General features: G+C 36.1%; 1 protein-coding gene and 2 long non-coding RNA genes across 3 annotated transcripts; 2 read left to right on the top strand and 1 right to left on the bottom strand.

Annotated features, from left to right (window-relative positions):
* The first annotated feature begins 13,249 nt into the window (after window positions 1–13,249).
* LOC116164767 (zinc transporter SLC39A7-like) lies at window positions 13,250–13,903 on the top strand. The gene is made up of 2 exons (XM_031478986.1): window positions 13,250–13,409; window positions 13,485–13,903. The coding sequence occupies exons 1-2, from the start codon at window positions 13,392–13,394 to the stop codon at window positions 13,788–13,790; spliced, it is 324 nt and encodes a 107-aa protein (XP_031334846.1). The 5' UTR covers window positions 13,250–13,391; the 3' UTR covers window positions 13,791–13,903.
* A 1,110-nt stretch (window positions 13,904–15,013) lies between these two features.
* Window positions 15,014–15,745, bottom strand: LOC116164977. The gene is made up of 3 exons (XR_004144049.1): window positions 15,398–15,745; window positions 15,210–15,328; window positions 15,014–15,161 (listed from the first exon to the last, which is right to left on the bottom strand). It is a non-coding gene; the product is annotated as an uncharacterized LOC116164977 (long non-coding RNA).
* Window positions 15,746–17,439: 1,694 nt separating this feature from the next.
* Window positions 17,440–17,648, top strand: LOC116165085. The gene is made up of 2 exons (XR_004144071.1): window positions 17,440–17,523; window positions 17,572–17,648. It is a non-coding gene; the product is annotated as an uncharacterized LOC116165085 (long non-coding RNA).
* The last annotated feature ends 1,334 nt before the right edge of the window (window positions 17,649–18,982 follow it).

The raw sequence follows: 18,982 nt of genomic DNA, 5'->3' as shown, positions 1-18,982 counted from the left end.
AAGCACAAGATCAAATATCTGGGAACCTACATAAGCAGCACCCTCAGCAGGCACAACGCACTGAAAGACAGAATAACCAACGCATTCAGAATCACACACGGAATCTGGAAGATGGGAAGAGAAGAGTAGAGACAAACATCAAAGGAAGAAATAAAGCAGAAGAATACTAGAGGTGGAGGAAGAATCAGACACAAGGACAATTGTAGCCAAGGGGAGGAGGAAGAGGGGACAGAAGGCAACGCAGGGGGAGGACAACAATAAAAAGGGCCTAACATGAAGAAAAACGGGGAAGGGAACGAGACCAAAGCATAGGAACATCGGAAGCCAATGAACGCCCGGAGAAGAAGCTATCACTAGAAAGCAGAGTTCCCTCTAAGGCAGAATACCAGTGGCGAAGCTGTGGCCGTACCCGTTCGGGTCGGATAACACCCAGTTAGCCGCCCCCCCACAACCCCCCCAATCCGCAAAATCCACCACATTGTTTGGCATATGTCGCGGCCCAGCGCGATGGCAACAAAGTAGTGGATATTGACTACCAGAGACGCATCCTCACGACAGTTGACTAAAATCCTGGGAGAGGCGGCGACGCCAGGCATATGTCAAAGTTTCAAGTTTCAAGTTTCAATTTGAAAACTAGTCGGTCCTATCAAAAATCGTATACGGACTTTCTCTTGTGCCATATGGACACGATTCCAATTTCTTTGTTAAAATCGCAGTAGAGGTTATCCGGCATCACCTAGGTGATCCCGATAATCACTCCGCCAACCTTTTAAAGTTTTCTAAAAATATTTCAAACCAACCTAAAAACGTGGCGAAACTTTTTGAGTCATAGTAACTGCCAGCTGTGATTTCACGTCTATATAACTATATGCAGTTTCCACTAGGAGGCAAGACATATGAAAACTTTTTTCTGGATAACGTGGTGTGTTAGCATTCAATCAGATTGCATTTTTATTAAGGGCGCTATTTGATTATATATACGGCGCATAATAAACTGGATATACGAAATGAGTTACCTATACTTATAGGGTAGGTATGTATTTCAAAACTGCCCAATATATACTTACAATTTTTTCGATTGAGTAATGATCATTTAATGGTCTGTCATCTTTACAAAAGTTTGAGGTTAACCATTAGCAGATTAAAATATTTTGGTTCTCAGAACGAAGTAGGTAGGTTTAAATATAAAGCACTTAAAGTGAGGGCAATGTCTTTAGCCTTTGCTTTTATACGCGTTAGAAAAGAGGGTTTTATCAATCGATATCAAACCAGAACATGACATATTGGGGCACTTATGTCTCACGTTACAACTAGTAAATTGGGTCAATGAGCCTTTTTCATTTGTCGTATACTTTGTCGAAAACTAGCAAGACGGTATCTCTACGTCAGTTCCTAATGTCATCCAAATTCCCCCCCGATTCACAAACGGCGAAAGGTAAACATGAAAACCCGATTGGAAAGTTTTAAATTGTATTGATGGAATTTAAAACTTTTTCTTTTCAGTGTTTGTTTCGGGTATAACTTCAACTTATTTTCAACAATAAATTGACGAAGAACTTGTGATAATAATCGTATATTCTGCAAAAGAGTCATAGTGAATACTACGTAATATTAACTTTTAAAGGGCAGGTTTATGCAGTCGTAACTTGTAACCATAAACCACCCGGAAATGTCACTCCGATCTATAAAGATGCGGTAGTTTTTACAGTAGCGCTCAGTGTAATCATCTGAAACATTACTTTCGGGTAGGTATTGTATTCCTTATGTGTCCTCACATTATGATACGGAAGCACGAGACGTACTGGAAAAACGCGATAGGAAAATTGTTCACATTTTGCAACTTTTTTCCCTTCAGCGCTTTGTTACCGTTACCGTAGCGAAGGTGGTAAATGTTAATAATTAATTAACTTAATTTTAGTATACGGCGGAAACATTAAATTAACAATTCAACATTTAGTGGAATAGCCTGATATAAAAAACTCATTAATAGATAAAAATACTTATTACACACACATACATGCATATTGCATACATTGTGCTTATTTTATGCTGGATTTTCAGGGACAAACTTGCGCGGGGTCGAAGAACACTTTGAAAACCCGGCCGAGGTAGCTTAGTAGGAAGGTATTTATTTGCCAGTCGGATACAAGCACCATATTTTGCACGAAGCTTCCTGAGACTATAACAAACAATTTCCAAAGGGTTATCACTTCGAGGGGTCAGGGGGAACCCTTTTTATAAGGGTTCGAACCCCCGAAAATTTGCATTTTACTATTTTTCTCAGAAACTTGAATTTTTTAAACATTCCTCACTACAATTTTGTGGTCCGTGAAAACACCTTTAAATTGGTACCATATACAGGGTGTTACAAATAAGTATGTAAAAAAAAATTGGGTGTTAGAGGGGATCAAAACAAGCACTTTTTCCAAATAAACCGAGGGCCCATCGTGTTTCGTTTAGACTCCACCGCCACGAAAGTGATGAATTTTGCAATTTTTCTTTAATTTTTTTCTTAGTAACCATACGAGTTACAAAGACTAGTGGCACGTCTTTGAATAGGTTTTCGGGTATGCCCATTCCGATTGTGCAATTTTGTTTTGAAAATTTCTAAAATGGGGGTGCGAAAAAAATTATGATTTCGACGAAATTTTGTATCTGGGGGTTTTTGAACATCAAAATCGCGAATATAAAATTAGTTATTGAAAATTTGAAAAAAAAATTTACTGAAATTCTTGGTCGGACAACGAAAATGGAGAGGATTCTACGAAATGTGTTGGGTATATACTTAATGAACAAAATAATTGTCGAACAGTTTTTGTTCCTGTACTCATTAAGTATGTGCCCAAAGAATTTCGTGGAATTCTTTCCATTTTCGACCAATTTTTTTCGAATTTTCAAAAACTAATTTCATATGCGTGATTTTCATGTTCAAAAACCCCCAGATACCAAATGTCGGCGAAATCATAATTTTTTTTCGCACACCCCATGTACCTAAGGGTGCGCCCTTTCGTAGTAGGAATTTTCAAACAATTTTTGCAAAATCGGAAAGGGCATACCCGAAAACCTATTCAAAGACGTGCCACCAGTATTTCTAATTCTTATGGTTGCTGAGAAAAAAATTAAAGAAGAAATGCAAATTTCACCACTTTTGTGGAGGTGATTCCCAAACGAAACACGTTGGACCCTCGGTTTATTCGGAAAAAGTGTTTTGATCCCCCAAATTTTTTTTTACACATATGTAACTCCCTGTACATACCTTCCACTTGCGGTTCTAAACCGGAATTGGCACAAGTGTGAAAATGATATGTACCATTTTAACGCGTATTTTACGCTCTAGATCCATTACTCTAAAACTGGTATATTTATTGTATTCTATAGAATTTTAATCTTATTGGTACGAAAGACATAAAAAAATTAAAGACACGAAAGAACAGCACAAAGCTGATAGAAAATTAGGTTATCCCTGGCTCATATCACCAGAAATCATAGTAGGTATGAATGCCTAAGTGTGAGTTATATGGCATCATAAAGTTTTGCTACATGGTGGTAACTAATCTTTAGGTTATTCTTAAAAATAATACTGACCGGGGCCAAGCTCTCCTAACAAAACATTCAAAATGGCGGCTACTTTAAATTACGTTATGGACGTTTTTATTGATGGCCCGCAAGAAGGCAGAAAGTATGAATTTAATCATTAATTTCGGAATTTAGAAGTACGCACATGACAGTGTGACTCTTCTATGCTACGATATCCTGGGCTTAGGGCTGATGACTATTGGACTGGTGACCAAAACTGTAGAGTTCTCTAGCCTCTCTAGCGGCCGCGAAATTCACCGCTAGCCCCTATAGCTATAACGTATAGGTAAGTAAAATTGGATCATTTTGTGTAAAATTTATTAATGGAAAGCCATGGCAAGAGCGTACGATAAAGGCATTTCTGGGCTGCGAATAATTTTAAAGGATACCGCTCTTAATTTTGAGGACGTAGTCAGGAATCTAGGGGTTATGATGGATCGTCAGTTGAGGAACACATTAATAAAATTGGTTGGGCTGGTTGGCTGAAACCCCGCCCACTCAAAAAAGGCAAAATAAAATCTAAAAAAAGTGTTAGTATAGTGCTTACGCTGTGCTTAAACTACTCTATGATGCGCGTCACATCCTTTACAAATCAACAAAAGTCATTTTAACTGAGGTGCTCGTCTTATGAAAGTTTAATTTTTGTGATACACTATATGGGGCCGTGCATTAGTAAGCGCTTAGCTCAAAAAATTCAAAGAGCTACCTAAGATATATATTTGGTATTAGAAGGCGTGAGCACGTCTCACTCAAACTTAAAGAGTTGAAGAATTGGTTAGATATGGGAAACGGAAGAAGATTGCATTGTTTGCGACTTTTTCATAGCATTATTAGTACAACCCCCCCCCCCCCCCCATTTATACAACAAAGTTACATTTAGAACAAATGTCCACAACCTTAATATTCGTAATAAAGGAAAGATTTCACCTCCACAGCACAATACATCCGAATCTGAAAAGTCTTTTTCTTATCACCTTCCTTTGCTATATAACAGTTTTTCGCCCAACATAAAAAACCTGAACGAACGGCCGTTTTATCGGGAATACAAAAGGCATCTTCTGACTTTACAAAACTCTGTCATATAACAGATACCCCGAATGTGATCATTTACAATTTAAGTTTTATATGTTGCCGCTGAGATTTTTGTTTTTTATTAAGTTGAATGTACGGGTTAAGTGGAAGACCAACTACGTTGCAACCGAGGTTGCAACAGTTCTTTTTCTCTTTTTGTTTTTCCGGTTTTCCCGTAAGTAGGTACTGAAGTTGAACTTCGCCTTTAAATGTATTTGTAAATACATTTAATAAAGACACATTATTATTATTATTATTATTATGGTCGGTGTTTCTTGTGAGAACTCAGGTCTAGCCTGGTTAACTAATCGCACGGATTAAAATCAAGTAACGATTAGTGTCTGTGTCTGTGTCTGTGTCTGGTGAAGTTATGTAGGGTCCTAAAAAAAAATAAAAGAAATAAATAAATAAAATAAAAATTCACACCCTCACATTGGAAATCTAGAGATAGTATGTATTTCATACTTACCAACATAGCTATTGATGGGCACAATAGCCAACGCTATCAGGAAAGAGGAAAACAAAACAAAACAAAAAAAAATCATTATAATAATTCCTGTAATTTTATTAAAATGGAGTTTATTGTGTAAGTGTTTCTTTGGCTTTGCGTTTGGGTTGAATACGAGTGGGTTGTGATAACGTGGTGTGTTTCTGTGAAGAAGGAGTTTTGTGTTTTTTAATTGTATTTATGGTGTTTCTTTGTTCCTGAGGTCGTATTTGTGAGGTTGCTTGGGTTTTTTGTGGAGATATTGCAGTATTTTGTGAGCCTGTGGTGCTGTTAAGGTTTTTGCGTTTCGGTTGTATACGAGTGGGTTGTTTCTGAGAAGAAGGAGTATTGTGTTTTTTAACTGTGCTAGGGCGTGTAACTTTATTGGATGGACCTGTCTTTGTAGTACATGTTGCGTTACTTGTATTTATGGTGTTTCTTTGTTCTTGAGGTTGTATTTGTGAGGTTGCTTGGGTTATTGATGTAGATATTACAGTATTTTGTGAGCTAGTAGTGCTGTATAGGTTTTTGCGTTTGGGTTGAATACGAGTGGGTTGTGATAATGTGGTGTGTTTCTGTGAAGAAGGAGTTATGTGTTTTTTAACTGTGCTAGGGCGTGTAACTTTATTGGGTGGACCTGTCTTTGTAGTGCATGTTGCGTTACTTGTATTTATGATGTTTCTTTGTTCTTGAGGTTGTGTTTGTGAAGTTGCTTGGGTTTTTGGTGGAGATATTTTAGTATGTTGTGAGCCTGTAGTTCTGTTAAGGTTTTTGCGTTGCGGTTGAATACGAGTGGGTTGTGAAAATGTGGTGTGTTTCTGTGAGGAAGGAGTTATGTGTTTTTTAACTGTGCTAGGGCGTGTAATTTTATTGGGTGGACCTGTCTTTGTAGTGCATGTTGCGTTAGTTGTATTTATGGTGTTTCTTTGTTCTTGAGGTTGTATTTGAGAGGTTGCTTGGGTTTTTGCTGGAGATATTTTAGTATGTTGTGAGCCTGTAGTTCTGTTAAGGTTTTCGCGTTTCGGTTGAATACGAGTGGGTTGTGATAATGTGGTGTGCTTCTGTGAAGAATATTATTATTATTATTATTATTATTATTGATTTGTCACAAAAACAGTAATTATCAAACTTATAGATAATTATATAAGGAACGTTTTTGTCCTTTAAATATTTTCTGTAGCCCTTTTAGTTTTTGAGTTATAGTATGAAAACTCTAATTAGAACAAGTTATTTTTTTGGAAACGGCTGCCATTTTGTTGTTTTTATAGATCTATTTTGGCCCCGCTCAAAATTGTTTAAGATCGTCCTATAGAAAAGATATCTACAACTATGGAAACTTTATCATGTCATGTAACTCCCGTGATTTTTATGTATAGAAATTCACACCTACTATAAGCGCGTAATGAAGAAAGTGAAAAAAAAATTCATTAAGCCGCTTGTGGCAAGAGGCGAAGGGTGCACTTTCAAATTTACCAAGTCTGTAAATGGTGTAGTTCGAGAGCCTTTGTGACTCAGACAGACAGACAGACAGACATCAAGAGCGCAAAAGAGCACTTTTTATTTTTTAAAGTGAAGGTGTACTTAAAATCAATCGGAAAGCAAACTCAGTACCTACTGGTGATATAAACACTTTTAGTCAAACAATTTCAAAACACTGACGAGAGCTACAGCACAGATTAAAAGAGGTGAGTGGGACTTTCCAAGGCAATTTAAAAAAAAAAACTATCAATGCACATTCCCGAACACAAATAGACGACTTCTACCGAATCGGTCGCAATTGCTGCACATTTTCATTAAAAATATTATCGCATTCTGATGTCACGGTCAATTTAATTTACCGGATTGCATTTCCAAAAGTGTAAATTGGTTGGTAGAAAATGTGTAGTTAAAAATAAATTTTCCTAATAGTTTACGAGTTGAATGCAATTAGAATTGTTCGCCAAAATAAACTACGTTCACTGTACGAGTCTAATTTTCGTTGTGTCACCAATGGAATTGATTATTTTAATGGAATTTAGAGGGGAGAATTTCCCTGTAGCTTTGTATAAATAGTTCTAGATGGTATAATTACAGTACATCAATTTATGGCAATTATTTTATAATCTCTGCGGAATGCCTAAAATTTATATATAAATTATACCTTCACATAAATTATGGACGATTGTACACGATTTGAGCGATGCTACTCCAACATGTTGCAGAATTGTTAAATAATCTAAAGTGGTATACAATTGATATGCGAAAAGCATTATCGGATGATGCTCGTTTCATTACCAACAAATGGAAAGCACATTTTGAGTGGGCGTTATTTATTGATAAGTTATCTGTTTTCCATTACCTTCAATTGAAATGGTATTAGTCAAATCGTAGACACACATAGTTGTTTGCATTCTAAACAGATTTATATAAATTAATGCAGTTATATTTAAAATATTTAAATTGACGGAATGCACTTACACATTTTATAAAATTTTACTGATAAGTGAACAATGGTTCGTAATATTTTAGCTGGTTGAATTAGAGCACAAATACAAATTGAGATCCTTGGGCTTGGAGCCCATAACAAATTTTCCTTGAATGAAAACTTTCGGCTTTTATTTGAGTGAAAATTTTTGTTGATGGTTTCTCATGGCATTAAAATACATTTGAATAGTTAGCGGTAAAATCAATCTATACAGGGTGATTCCAATAGTACCTGCCACCGTTTGGGAGCGTATAGGGGGTGCCTAGGGGAGTATTTTGATATAGGACACTTGGGGTCGGAAATCTAAAATAAGGCGCCAGAACCAAATTTATCTTCTGGAATTTCACGCCTGTATGTAGGCAACCCAACCGACCGACGTTTCGCGCGGAGCGATGCAGAGCGAGTTAGCGCGAGGAAGCGACATGGGAGGGAAGGAGGGAAAACGACAGTCAAAAGCAATAACGTTTACAAGTGTTCAACGTGGCCACCGTTGTTCTCAATGCACTTCCTACATCTAGCCAACTATTATTATACTATTGCCATAGTGTTTATTCACTTGATACGCGTCGTTGCAGACGGGATTTCGTGGGTTTAAACAAAATTCTGATCAAGTGTCAGCCACACATCGCCGCCTGAGATCGCTCCGTGTGCACCGCCGGCCGGTTGGGTTGCCTACCTACAGGCGCGAAATTCCAGAAGGTAAATTTGGCTCTGGCACCCTTATTTTAGATTTCCGACCCCAAGTGTCCTATATCAAAATACTCCCCTACGCACCACCTACACGCTCCCAAACGGTGGCAGGTACTATAGGAATCACCCTGTATATACGCTGTATTTTAAAATACAAATCTAGTAGTAGTGTATACACCATACAGTGTGTCTAACGACGAGCTAAACCGATTATATCTGGGAAAGTAATGCAAATCAATTTCTCAGAATTCGAATGCCGAAGAGACGGTCCAGTACCTTGCCCACAGAGAACGCGCGATCATACGCCACTGTTCTCCGCGCGCGACTCATTTTCGAGATCAGTTACGTTAGAATTGATTTCATTTGTCATAGTATTCTAATGAAAAGTCTCAACGACAGGAACTGTTTTCTACCAACTACCGCTCTTCCCCTTTGACCCTCTATACAAAATTGGGAGGTTGTAGGAAGGGGGAGGCACTGGTTTGTACCCATTCAAGCTATATGCTATATACTGAAAGAAGGATCAAGTACTTAGCAAAAATCTTGGCAATACTGCATTTCCTTTTGTGAGTACCCTCCTTCTTTGAATAAACATGTACATTTTATGTATGCCTAGTGTATGCTATTATTTATTAACATAACGGGTGGTGCCTAGCGCGACGCAGCATAGGGATTTCAATGGTAATTTCTTTATAGCCAATTACTAGCTCCCCTAATTATTTTAGAGCAAAAGTCTAAATACGTTTTTTTTAGAGAAAAAAAATACTGCATCTGTTCATACGATTACTTATAATTTTCCGTTTTTCAAAACCGTAGAAATCCACAAAATAAAAAATCACATTTTTATAAATCAGTGATGCTTTGGAATCTTTAAACAAACTACAAGCGCATCGCAACTCAGTTATTGTTGTTTGACGTCGAACGATTTTCATATTTAATTCTGTTTCAACTAACCGACGCAAGAAAAAGCGTCTATGGGATAATGTTTTTTTAGAGAATGTAATGCTGCATCTTCATCGGATACTATTTGTTTATCATTTTCCGGAACCTGAGTACATACTCGAAGAAGAAGAAATTGATTTGAGGAAGAATTGTTCTTAAACTTATATTCGGATTTTCCGCTACTGCAGCCAAAGCGTTGAATGTATTGTCGTTTTCCTGGTGGTTTTGACGGACATTTTGCACGTTATTGCACTTGCAGTGATATATCACTGTTCCTGATGTTCTTTGAAACTTGTGCACAATTCTGTCTACGGTGGTACTGCTTGGATTCGGCCGATTGGGGTGCTTCACACTAAATAAAGACGTTCTTGGCGGGCATAAAACAACTTTAACATTTCCTCTTTCTCACATGATAAACAATTTTATGATTAACTATATAATAATAAATTTAATATACGTCAAAGGCAAAATAATGAAACGTTGTCGCTGATTTTTAGGTAATTCCAAGGCATATCTGATTTATTGTAAAATGTACCTCTTTATTTTGTCGATTTCTACGGTTTCGAAAAACGGAAAATTATGAGTACTAGTACGAACAGATGCAGTATTTTTTTCTCTGAAAAAAACGTATATAGACTTTTGCTCAAAAATAATTAGGGGAGCTAGTAATTGACTATAAAGAAATTACCATTGAAATCCCTATGCTGCGTCGCGCTAGGCACCACCCTGTATTTACAGCATACATACACTTTTTATAACACAGCGAAACTTTATTAAGAACACTTTAATCTTAAAACACCATATCTACCCCCCAAACGTTCCCTACGTGTCCCATTCCAACTCCCCATCCACCTCATAATGTCCTCTATTATCTATTCAGTATTCTGCACAACATATTGCATGGGCATAAGTGTAAGAAATGCAGTTATGTGATAAAATGACGAAGATGAATAATTATATAACCGGCAACTCGGAAACCGGAAAATGTAACTAATAAAAACAGTAAACGTCTAAGACACGATTGGAATAATATTTCAAAAATTCAACAGTAGCACAGCTAATTTGAATTTGGATGGACAGCCAACAAACGCGAAAATGCGACTAAGAAACGACCAACAAACAATAGCAGACAATAATATTTCAAAAATTTAAACCGTGAAGGGGTAAATTCGTCTAATCCGTATTCCAAGCTCCAAGTCAGTCGCTACTTCGTACTCCTTTGTCTATCAAAATGAGTAATGGGAGAACATATTTTGATGGTGTTGTCATTATTTTATCCTTATCAACTACCCATAAAAAAGTCTAGCACTTTTGGCATTAAATTTCACAAAGGCATTAATATGTGAAAATCAATTAAAAGGAGTGTAGAAAAGAACGTAGACATCCTGAAATAATGTATAGATACTGAGGATGTTAGTGGAGGGTGTACGGTTTGACACCGAGGGTGATTCAGACTGTTTACTTTGGACTACATGGAAAAATCCCTCGTTTCAGATGCCGTGTATCGATCTAATATCTCGATTGAATGGACGGTGTAATTAAGATAGGTTGTCAAATAAGTTCTTTGTGAACGATTTCTCTAATTCGAACGAGATGTATTGTTGTGTGTGCATGGTGTTTAATAAAAGAATACTCTTTTTGGCGGTAGTTAGCCTGCTCGTAAACAAACGCTTCCTCAAAATTCTGCTATAAAACATCACAACACAACCAGAGATAGATTTCCAAGAGTTCTAATTAATGACTGAAGTTCTGCGCATTGGCATTATTAATTAGTTTAATATTGATAGAAATAAAATAAGTTTTGATTTGTTATCATTTCTCTGGGTACCAATTTACCTACTATACCTAGGTAGGTATACTCGAGACGATTAAATATTACTGTCCGTCTAAAATTACCATCTAGGTTAATACAGAAAAATTACTCTTAAGGTTTTGCTAATGTAAAGATTAAACAACTGTGGTAGGGGTAAATGAATCCACGTGTGCTTAGCATCCAAAGTAATTACACCACAAAAAAAGTTAACAAAGGGTTCTTAGCTTCAACGTGATGGCTACAAATTATAAATTAAGAATTGTTTATTAGAGTTTATGAGCTGCTAAACAATTATATCCAACTTTAGAAATTAGTCTTCCGTATGTATGTAATTATGCAGAAGCTTCTTTTCCGGTTTCGTACCATGTAATTTATTTTAAAATAATCCCCTCATCAGCATTCACCAGCATCAGCGTGCTTTCCTATTTATCAGCCTTTCGTTAATTAATATCAAAATCTAAATAAAACCCCAACATCTGCATGAGTTTCACGTTTCAATCGATATTCACCCTTACCAACTTTGTTATACGGAACAAACTGAATGAGTTTGTGAGCTATCACATCATACTTCGTTGCACTTTGAAGTGTTGCAAGTTTGGTAAACTTTTTGGTTTGAAAGTTCGTTCATCCCCTTCATGTTTCGATCGAATCCCGCGTCCTTTCGCATTCCTCTTTGCACTTTAATGTCTTAACAGTGTTGCTGCTAACGACCACTCTTTGTCATCAGATCCTGTTCATCAAGATTACTTGTTCCCTCGGACTCATAATGATACGTTTTATGTGGGGGAAAATTTTTGCTTTTCTATTTTATTTTTCGGTCGAATACGGAGGGAATCGTGTTAAATAAAAATTTGCCCCAATGAGGATGAAAAACAGTTCCTTGCGTTAAACGAAAGTTAAAATTTACACATTCAAGATATAACTTGCACGTGTTTAGAATACACGCGAAAGATCACGTTCTTATTTAACGATTGGATCACCGAAGATCCCATTGCCAGGGAAACTCTTACTAACTTTACAAATTGTGTTTTCTTGTTTCGTCCGTTGTATTTTCGGATTCAATCAACTATGTACGTTATTGGAAATGATGGGCGCCTTTCTTTTCGCGAAAAGAGAAAGCTAATGTGCGTGAGAACAATTACCCCGCGAAATCAGGCAGCAGATGGTGAGTTCGTATTGAATTGGATAAACTTAGGGAAACAAGTAGACAAATTTATATTTCTTTGGTAATACGAATTCTATTGTGTTTTATACCAATGTGTATATTGGGTTATTTAAATTTTAAATGACAAATCGATGTTAAAAAGAGATTGTATTCAAATAAGAAGACGTAAACGTCGAGAATTGCACAGAGAAGTTCCAGCTTTTACACACGAAATCGGTTGATTTATTCGATTGAATAAATTTAAATACAAAAGGAGAATAAACGACACGTTTACTTCATTTTGGATATCTGGGGTTTCATAAAATTTTTCATCTACAAACAACAACTCTCGGCACCTTACATTAATTAAAATGCCAAACTTGCATTTATAAGAAGAGCAATAAACCTGCTGTTTTCTTTAAAATCCAGGTTGATAAATTGAATTTGTCGCGTAAAGCAGCCCGTAAGAATTGCACTAATTTGCTTATCGCGCTCTACTTCTCAAACAATTTACGAAACATTCAGCTTCATTCTAGTTTAAATAAATTTAAACCGAACAATTTCTCCAGTAGATAAAGCGGGTTATACTTGAAAAACTTGATAATTGCTATTATAACCGCCGCAATCTCTACTAGTGGATTAATTGTTCTCGTAAAACTCCAGTTTTGCAATCGCACAAGTCCTCAATGAACCCACCTCATTTTTTAATTAGTCTTATTCAAAATATCACCCAAATACACAATTATTAAATTACCTCGTAGAACTTGGCAAACTTCTAGATAAAATGAATGCTCCCAACTTTCATAAATTTAAAACCAAATCTCAGCGTAGGTATCTGTTTGATCTAGTTTCAAAAGTTACTGCATTTTAAAATAGTTCCTTTGCGTAATTACTACAGAATTTCGTAGTAATTTGATTAAATTTGTTCAATAGAAAAACTTCCACGTTAGCTTTTGTTAGGATAAAAACGAAACCCTTATCCAAATTTCGGCTATTCCACGATTAGTTGGAAATTACACGTATTTGTACTCGTTGAGAACAGCCGCGTTTGTGTGCAATTGATATCAACTTCCAATGTCTGCACTTTTGATACGTTGTTAACCTTAACCTTTTGGCGAATAATATAAAGGTGGGCCGCAGTTTGAGTTCAATTATTGTACTTGTTGGGTGTATCGAATATAGAAGACGATAAATAGCTCCGAAAATGAATCGCACACTTATTGTAAGTTAATATTTTACAATTCTTTCTTTTGCGGCCTTTTTTGTACACAGAAATTAATTATTTCACTTCTCTAAGGTGGCACTTTTCTGCGTAATACTTGCCCTCCAGACCATGGGTCACAAAAGCGTGGACGAGTACCATGAAGACTCCAAACATTACGATTCATATGAACAAGACCACGGCCATGGGCATCATCACGATCACGAAGATGGTTACGAACATGGCCACGAACATGGTCATGAACATGGTCACGAACATGATCATGATCATGAACATGGACACCATCATGGACACGGTGAAGATTCGTATGGTTACGGCGAATATGAGAATGGCGGGCACGGTCACCATCATTACGATGACAAGGACCATTATAAAAAGTGATAGATCGCACGACTGTCGTTTGTATTATTTTAGTGTGTGGTTAACGTGTTTGTCAATTGCTTTTAATATGTACATAAATGTCTTATCAAAATAAATCATTATATGCAGTAAAATGAATTGCTTATAGGTAATCAGGAGGAAATATTTCAGGTACCCCAAGTAAGTTTGCGATTGGAAACAGAAGCTAAGACAGATTTTGGAACAGCAAATTAATAATTACTTCAGAGAGAAGAATTTTACGTGGTTTATCTTTCAAACTCGTAAGTCGTTTTTGTGAAACTTTCACATCTTGTCATCCTAACAAAAAAATACAAATGTCCCATACATAGCTCGCTATACAAGAAATTGTTTATTGAAAGAGGTTTTAACTAATTTAACTGAATCTGTTGTGTATGTATAACCTGTCTCTTGAAATTGAACTTGTATTATATCTGGAAGAAACTGTATTTTTAGGGAAATTTAGTAGTAGTAGATTAATTATGCAAAACTTGAAAAATATATCATGACTGGTTTTTTATCCGAAATACCTAGCGAAATACGTTTCACCATCGTAGGTTCCGTTAGAATTGGAATTCCCGGTAAGTATCGTAAAGGAGATCGATCAGTTATTAGTGACGTGAATTTGTCTTTCCTTCACATAATAAAATGACACCATCTACAAAAGTATTACCTGTCCCAATATGGAGCATTATTGTGGTCCTCCATATTTACGAATTGATCAATCTCTCTCTATTCACCTAACCCTTCAGTGCTGTGGAATTGCGCCATTATCACAATTTTATAATTTAATTTACCTACTTAATTTGCGTTGGAGCATCATTTATACCTACTTGCTTTTCACAACCATCAATTCTATTTCACCATGAACACAAACTACAAATGCTTTTCTTTAATCTCCAAGCGTCTATTATCCCAAAATTCCAGTAAAGCAAAATTCGTTCAACAATAAAATCCTGTGTATAATGAGAATATTTCAGTTTTTTTAAAGTAAATCACAACATTTCATTTGAATTTGTATTTCAGTGTTAGTTCCTGTTTTAGAATTGTTTCTTATTGCGAGATTTTGTTTAGATTTTTTCGCCTTGTATTTGTTCAATTTAGAGTAGTTACTTGGTTTATTTCATTTGAATTTGTATTTCAGTGTTAGTTTCTGTTTTAGAATTCTTATTGCGAGATTTTGTTTAGATTTTTTCGCCTTGTATTTGTTCAATTTAGAGTAGTTATTTTATCGATGAAATTCTCCATTTTTATTAGCTTTATTCATATGAGGTTAAAAAACACACAGGAAGTGCAGTCGAGCTAATAGGTTTTTATTTTTCTGTATAGGCTATCGATTTCGGTACGTTAAGCAATACCATCTTCAGGCCGTAGCTGTAATACTTATAATTATGGTTATTGTTTATAAATAAAATAGTTTACCGTCATTAGTACAAGATACAATATAAGAAGCAGGTGAATGAAACATTGTGTGGGAGATGTTAGAAATATGTAGCTTGGATGATCTCAATCAGCAGAAATCATAAAGGTGAACGAAAACACTGAAATATAATTAATTAGTAATTGTAGATATTAGGTTGTGCGTGTTTACTATTTTGAGAGTAAATTACCTGTGTTGATGTCTAAAAGGTGGATGTAAGCATGTATGGTTGAAGTGTCGAATTGTAGGTTATGTGAACTGAAATATTTTATGTCAAGTTGTAGAAGAGATTTATGCATTGGCGTGCTGTTTATGTGGGGTCTGTAGGGGAGTGGGCGTGTATGTGTGGTTGCGTGTCTTTGTTATTGAAGGGGTGTAGGCGTTTGTATAGGTGTTGTTCTGGAAAGAAAGTGATTTCGTTGAGGAGGTTGTGGTTGGGTTGTTTGATGGCTTTGTGGATCTCTAAATGTTCTAAAATTTTTAATTGGTTATAATTGTTTGAAGTTTGTAATATTTTTGCCTTGTCTATGGAAATGGAGTGTTGTGAATCTTTTATGTGGGTAGGTACCTATGGCTGATTTTGGTTGGTTTTTGGAGTGTTCTTTAAATCGGGTACCCAGACTTCGTGTTGTTAGTCCTATGTAAGAGGCGGGACATTGGTTGCAGAACCCCCTACAACCTAACTCCATCATGATCTCGTTTGATATCGTAAACCTATACACCAACATCCCAATACACAACACGCTTTCCATCCTCTCAGACATTCTACACAACCACGATTCATTCAGGAAAAACTTCAAACTGAATCCAATAGACATACAAAACCTCTTGAAACTTTTTGACCTCACAACGCAACAAAATTTCTTCACCTTCAACAGCAAATACTACCAAATGCAAGACGGCCTCCCTATGGGTTCACCCATCAGTGGAATTCTAGCCAATATTTTCACTGACCATCTTGAAAACAAAATTAAACTGCTACCCGAATTTAACAACATAGCAATCTGGAACAGATATGTTGATGACATTTTTTGTATTTGGACCGGAACAATAACAGAATTACACCAATTTCACATTGACATTAACAACCTTTCCAAAATTAAATTTACAATAGAAATAGAGCAAAATAACAAACTAAACTTCCTCGATTTAACACTTCACAAAGACAACAACCACATACATTATAACATCTATCGAAAACCAACCACCACAGACATAGTCATACCACATAATTCATACCACTCACCACAAATCAAAAGATCTGCATTTAACTTCCTATTCAATCGCCTAATATCCACACCACTTAATAAAATACACTATAACGAAGAATACAACACCATTTTACAAATTGCATTGAATAACAAATACAACTTTTCGTTTATACACAACATTTATCGTAAAATAAAACAACAACACATCATTAACACCATTTTTCCCCATCATAACGTTCAAAAAACATTTAAAGCCATTACTTATAACCACACAATACATAACAAAATCAACAAAATCTTTAACAAACATAACATTAACATTATCCCAAAATCTCAACCCACTATCAAAAAAATCCTTACAAACATAAAACCAAAAACTCCGGCACAACAAAAATCAGGCATATATCAAATATTCTGCAACCAATGTCCCGCCTCTTACATAGGACTAACAACACGAAGTCTGGGTACCCGATTTAAAGAACACTCCAAAAACCAACCAAAATCAGCCATAGGTACCTACCCACATAAAAGATTCACAACACTCCATTTCCATAGACAAGGCAAAAATATTACAAACTTCAAACAATTATAACCAATTAAAAATTTTAGAACATTTAGAGATCCACAAAGCCATCAAACAACCCAACCACAACCTCCTCAACGAAATCACTTTCTTTCCAGAACAACACCTATACAAACGCCTACACCCCTTCAATAACAAAGACACGCAACCACACATACACGCCCACTCCCCTACAGACCCCACATAAACAGCACGCCAATGCATAAATCTCTTCTACAACTTGACATAAAATATTTCAGTTCACATAACCTACAATTCGACACTTCAACCCATTCTTTCCTTCTCTAAGCTTCAACCATACATGCTTACATCCACCTTTTAGACATCAACACAGGTAATTTACTCTCAAAATAGTAAACACGCACAACCTAATATCTACAATTACTAATTAATTATATTTCAGTGTTTTCGTTCACCTTTATGATTTCTGCTGATTGAGATCATCCAAGCTACATATTTCTAACATCTCCCACACAATGTTTCATTCACCTGCTTCTTATATTGTATCTTGTACTAATGACGGTAAACTATTTTATTTATAAACAATAACCATAATTATAAGTATTACAGCTACGGCCTGAAGATGGTATTGCTTAACGTACCGAAATCGATAGCCTATACAGAAAAATAAAAACCTATTAGCTCGACTGCACTTCCTGTGTGTTTTTTAACCTTAGAGTAGTTACTTTAAGTAAGACACATCTCTTTTGAGAGATAAGGAATACGCGTGTGGTTCGAAGAATTATGCGATTCATATTGGCGTGAGGACGCGTGTCTTCGAACCTGTCATTATGAAATATAATTGTGATTGGCGGCTGTATTTGAAAAATCATGACGAAGGAGTTTGTTTTATGGTGGAAGTGGTGTTTCGTTAAATACTCGTAGTCCAGTCAACCTATGTTTTTAGTGGGAAAAAATAGTATAAAGCTAATTTTTTCCTCATCGACTGCTACCATTTAGAAAAGTGTTTAGCCAAAAGTCCCCGCCCCTACCCCTCTTACTCCCCCCCCCCCATGTGCTCCCCTAAACATGAAAAGTGTAGGGGTTTCGTAAATCGCGTCTCTCTCGATTACTAAACAACATATCGGATTGCAATTTGTTTTATTTTCTTTACTATAGCATTGTCTACAAATATGTTTCCGTTGACTTTCGTCGTAACTTTTACCGTTTGTTTGTATTTCGCATGAAAAGGAAAAAAGTTGTATATTTTTCGGCACGTAATTTTACTTTTTGTCGCAGAAATTTGCAGGCCGATATTTTATCAAAAAATGTTACCTACAAAAGTTGTAGCTCCCATTATTACCTTTCCAATGATATGAAATAGTACTTACTTTGTTAAAGAGCCTGCGAGATTCAGCCGGTGTAATGCAGAATGCGTACCCAGTCGTGGCGGGTTCCGCAAAGATGGGGCCGGCGGTGCGGCGTTGCAATGCTAATATTGTTGTATAGTGAGAGTGTTTTTTTTTAACTTTAAGGTACCTACACTATTGTATTTTCTCTAAACAAAACCAAACGAGTCTCAGCGAAACCTAAATTCCACCCTTTTTAAATATATGTGTCAAATATTAAGTCCTTGTATAGGTACAGCTAAAAAACGTATTTTAAATACTTTTTTGTTTGAAAATGCATGTAATATTTTGTTTATGTTATTTTAGAAGAAAATAATTGCGGTATCTTAATTTTAAGTAAAAAATATTTTCAGATTATTCACATTAAAAAATAAATTGGTGTTGACCATTTCCGATTTCCTAAACTTCCATGACAAGTTCTTCATTTTCCTCGACTTCAACCAAAGTTACATTGCCGCATGATCCATCCCCAGTCCGTAGCGCTGATTTTCTTATCTCCATTCCATTTTTGAATTTGATAGATGCTCGATAAGCGTGTTGTTCAGCAGCTCCAGATGTTGGAGCGAGGGATGCCATGCTAAATTTGGATTTTAATGACATTTTTTTAACAGCTTTAAGTTACATTGAATATC

This window comes from Photinus pyralis, unplaced genomic scaffold (genome assembly GCF_008802855.1).
Source record: "Photinus pyralis isolate 1611_PpyrPB1 unplaced genomic scaffold, Ppyr1.3 Ppyr1.4_LG2, whole genome shotgun sequence".
NCBI classification, from domain to species: Eukaryota; Metazoa; Arthropoda; class Insecta; order Coleoptera; family Lampyridae; genus Photinus; species Photinus pyralis.
Note: the sequence above shows the minus strand (reverse complement) of the source record. Positions and strands in the feature narration are given on the sequence as shown.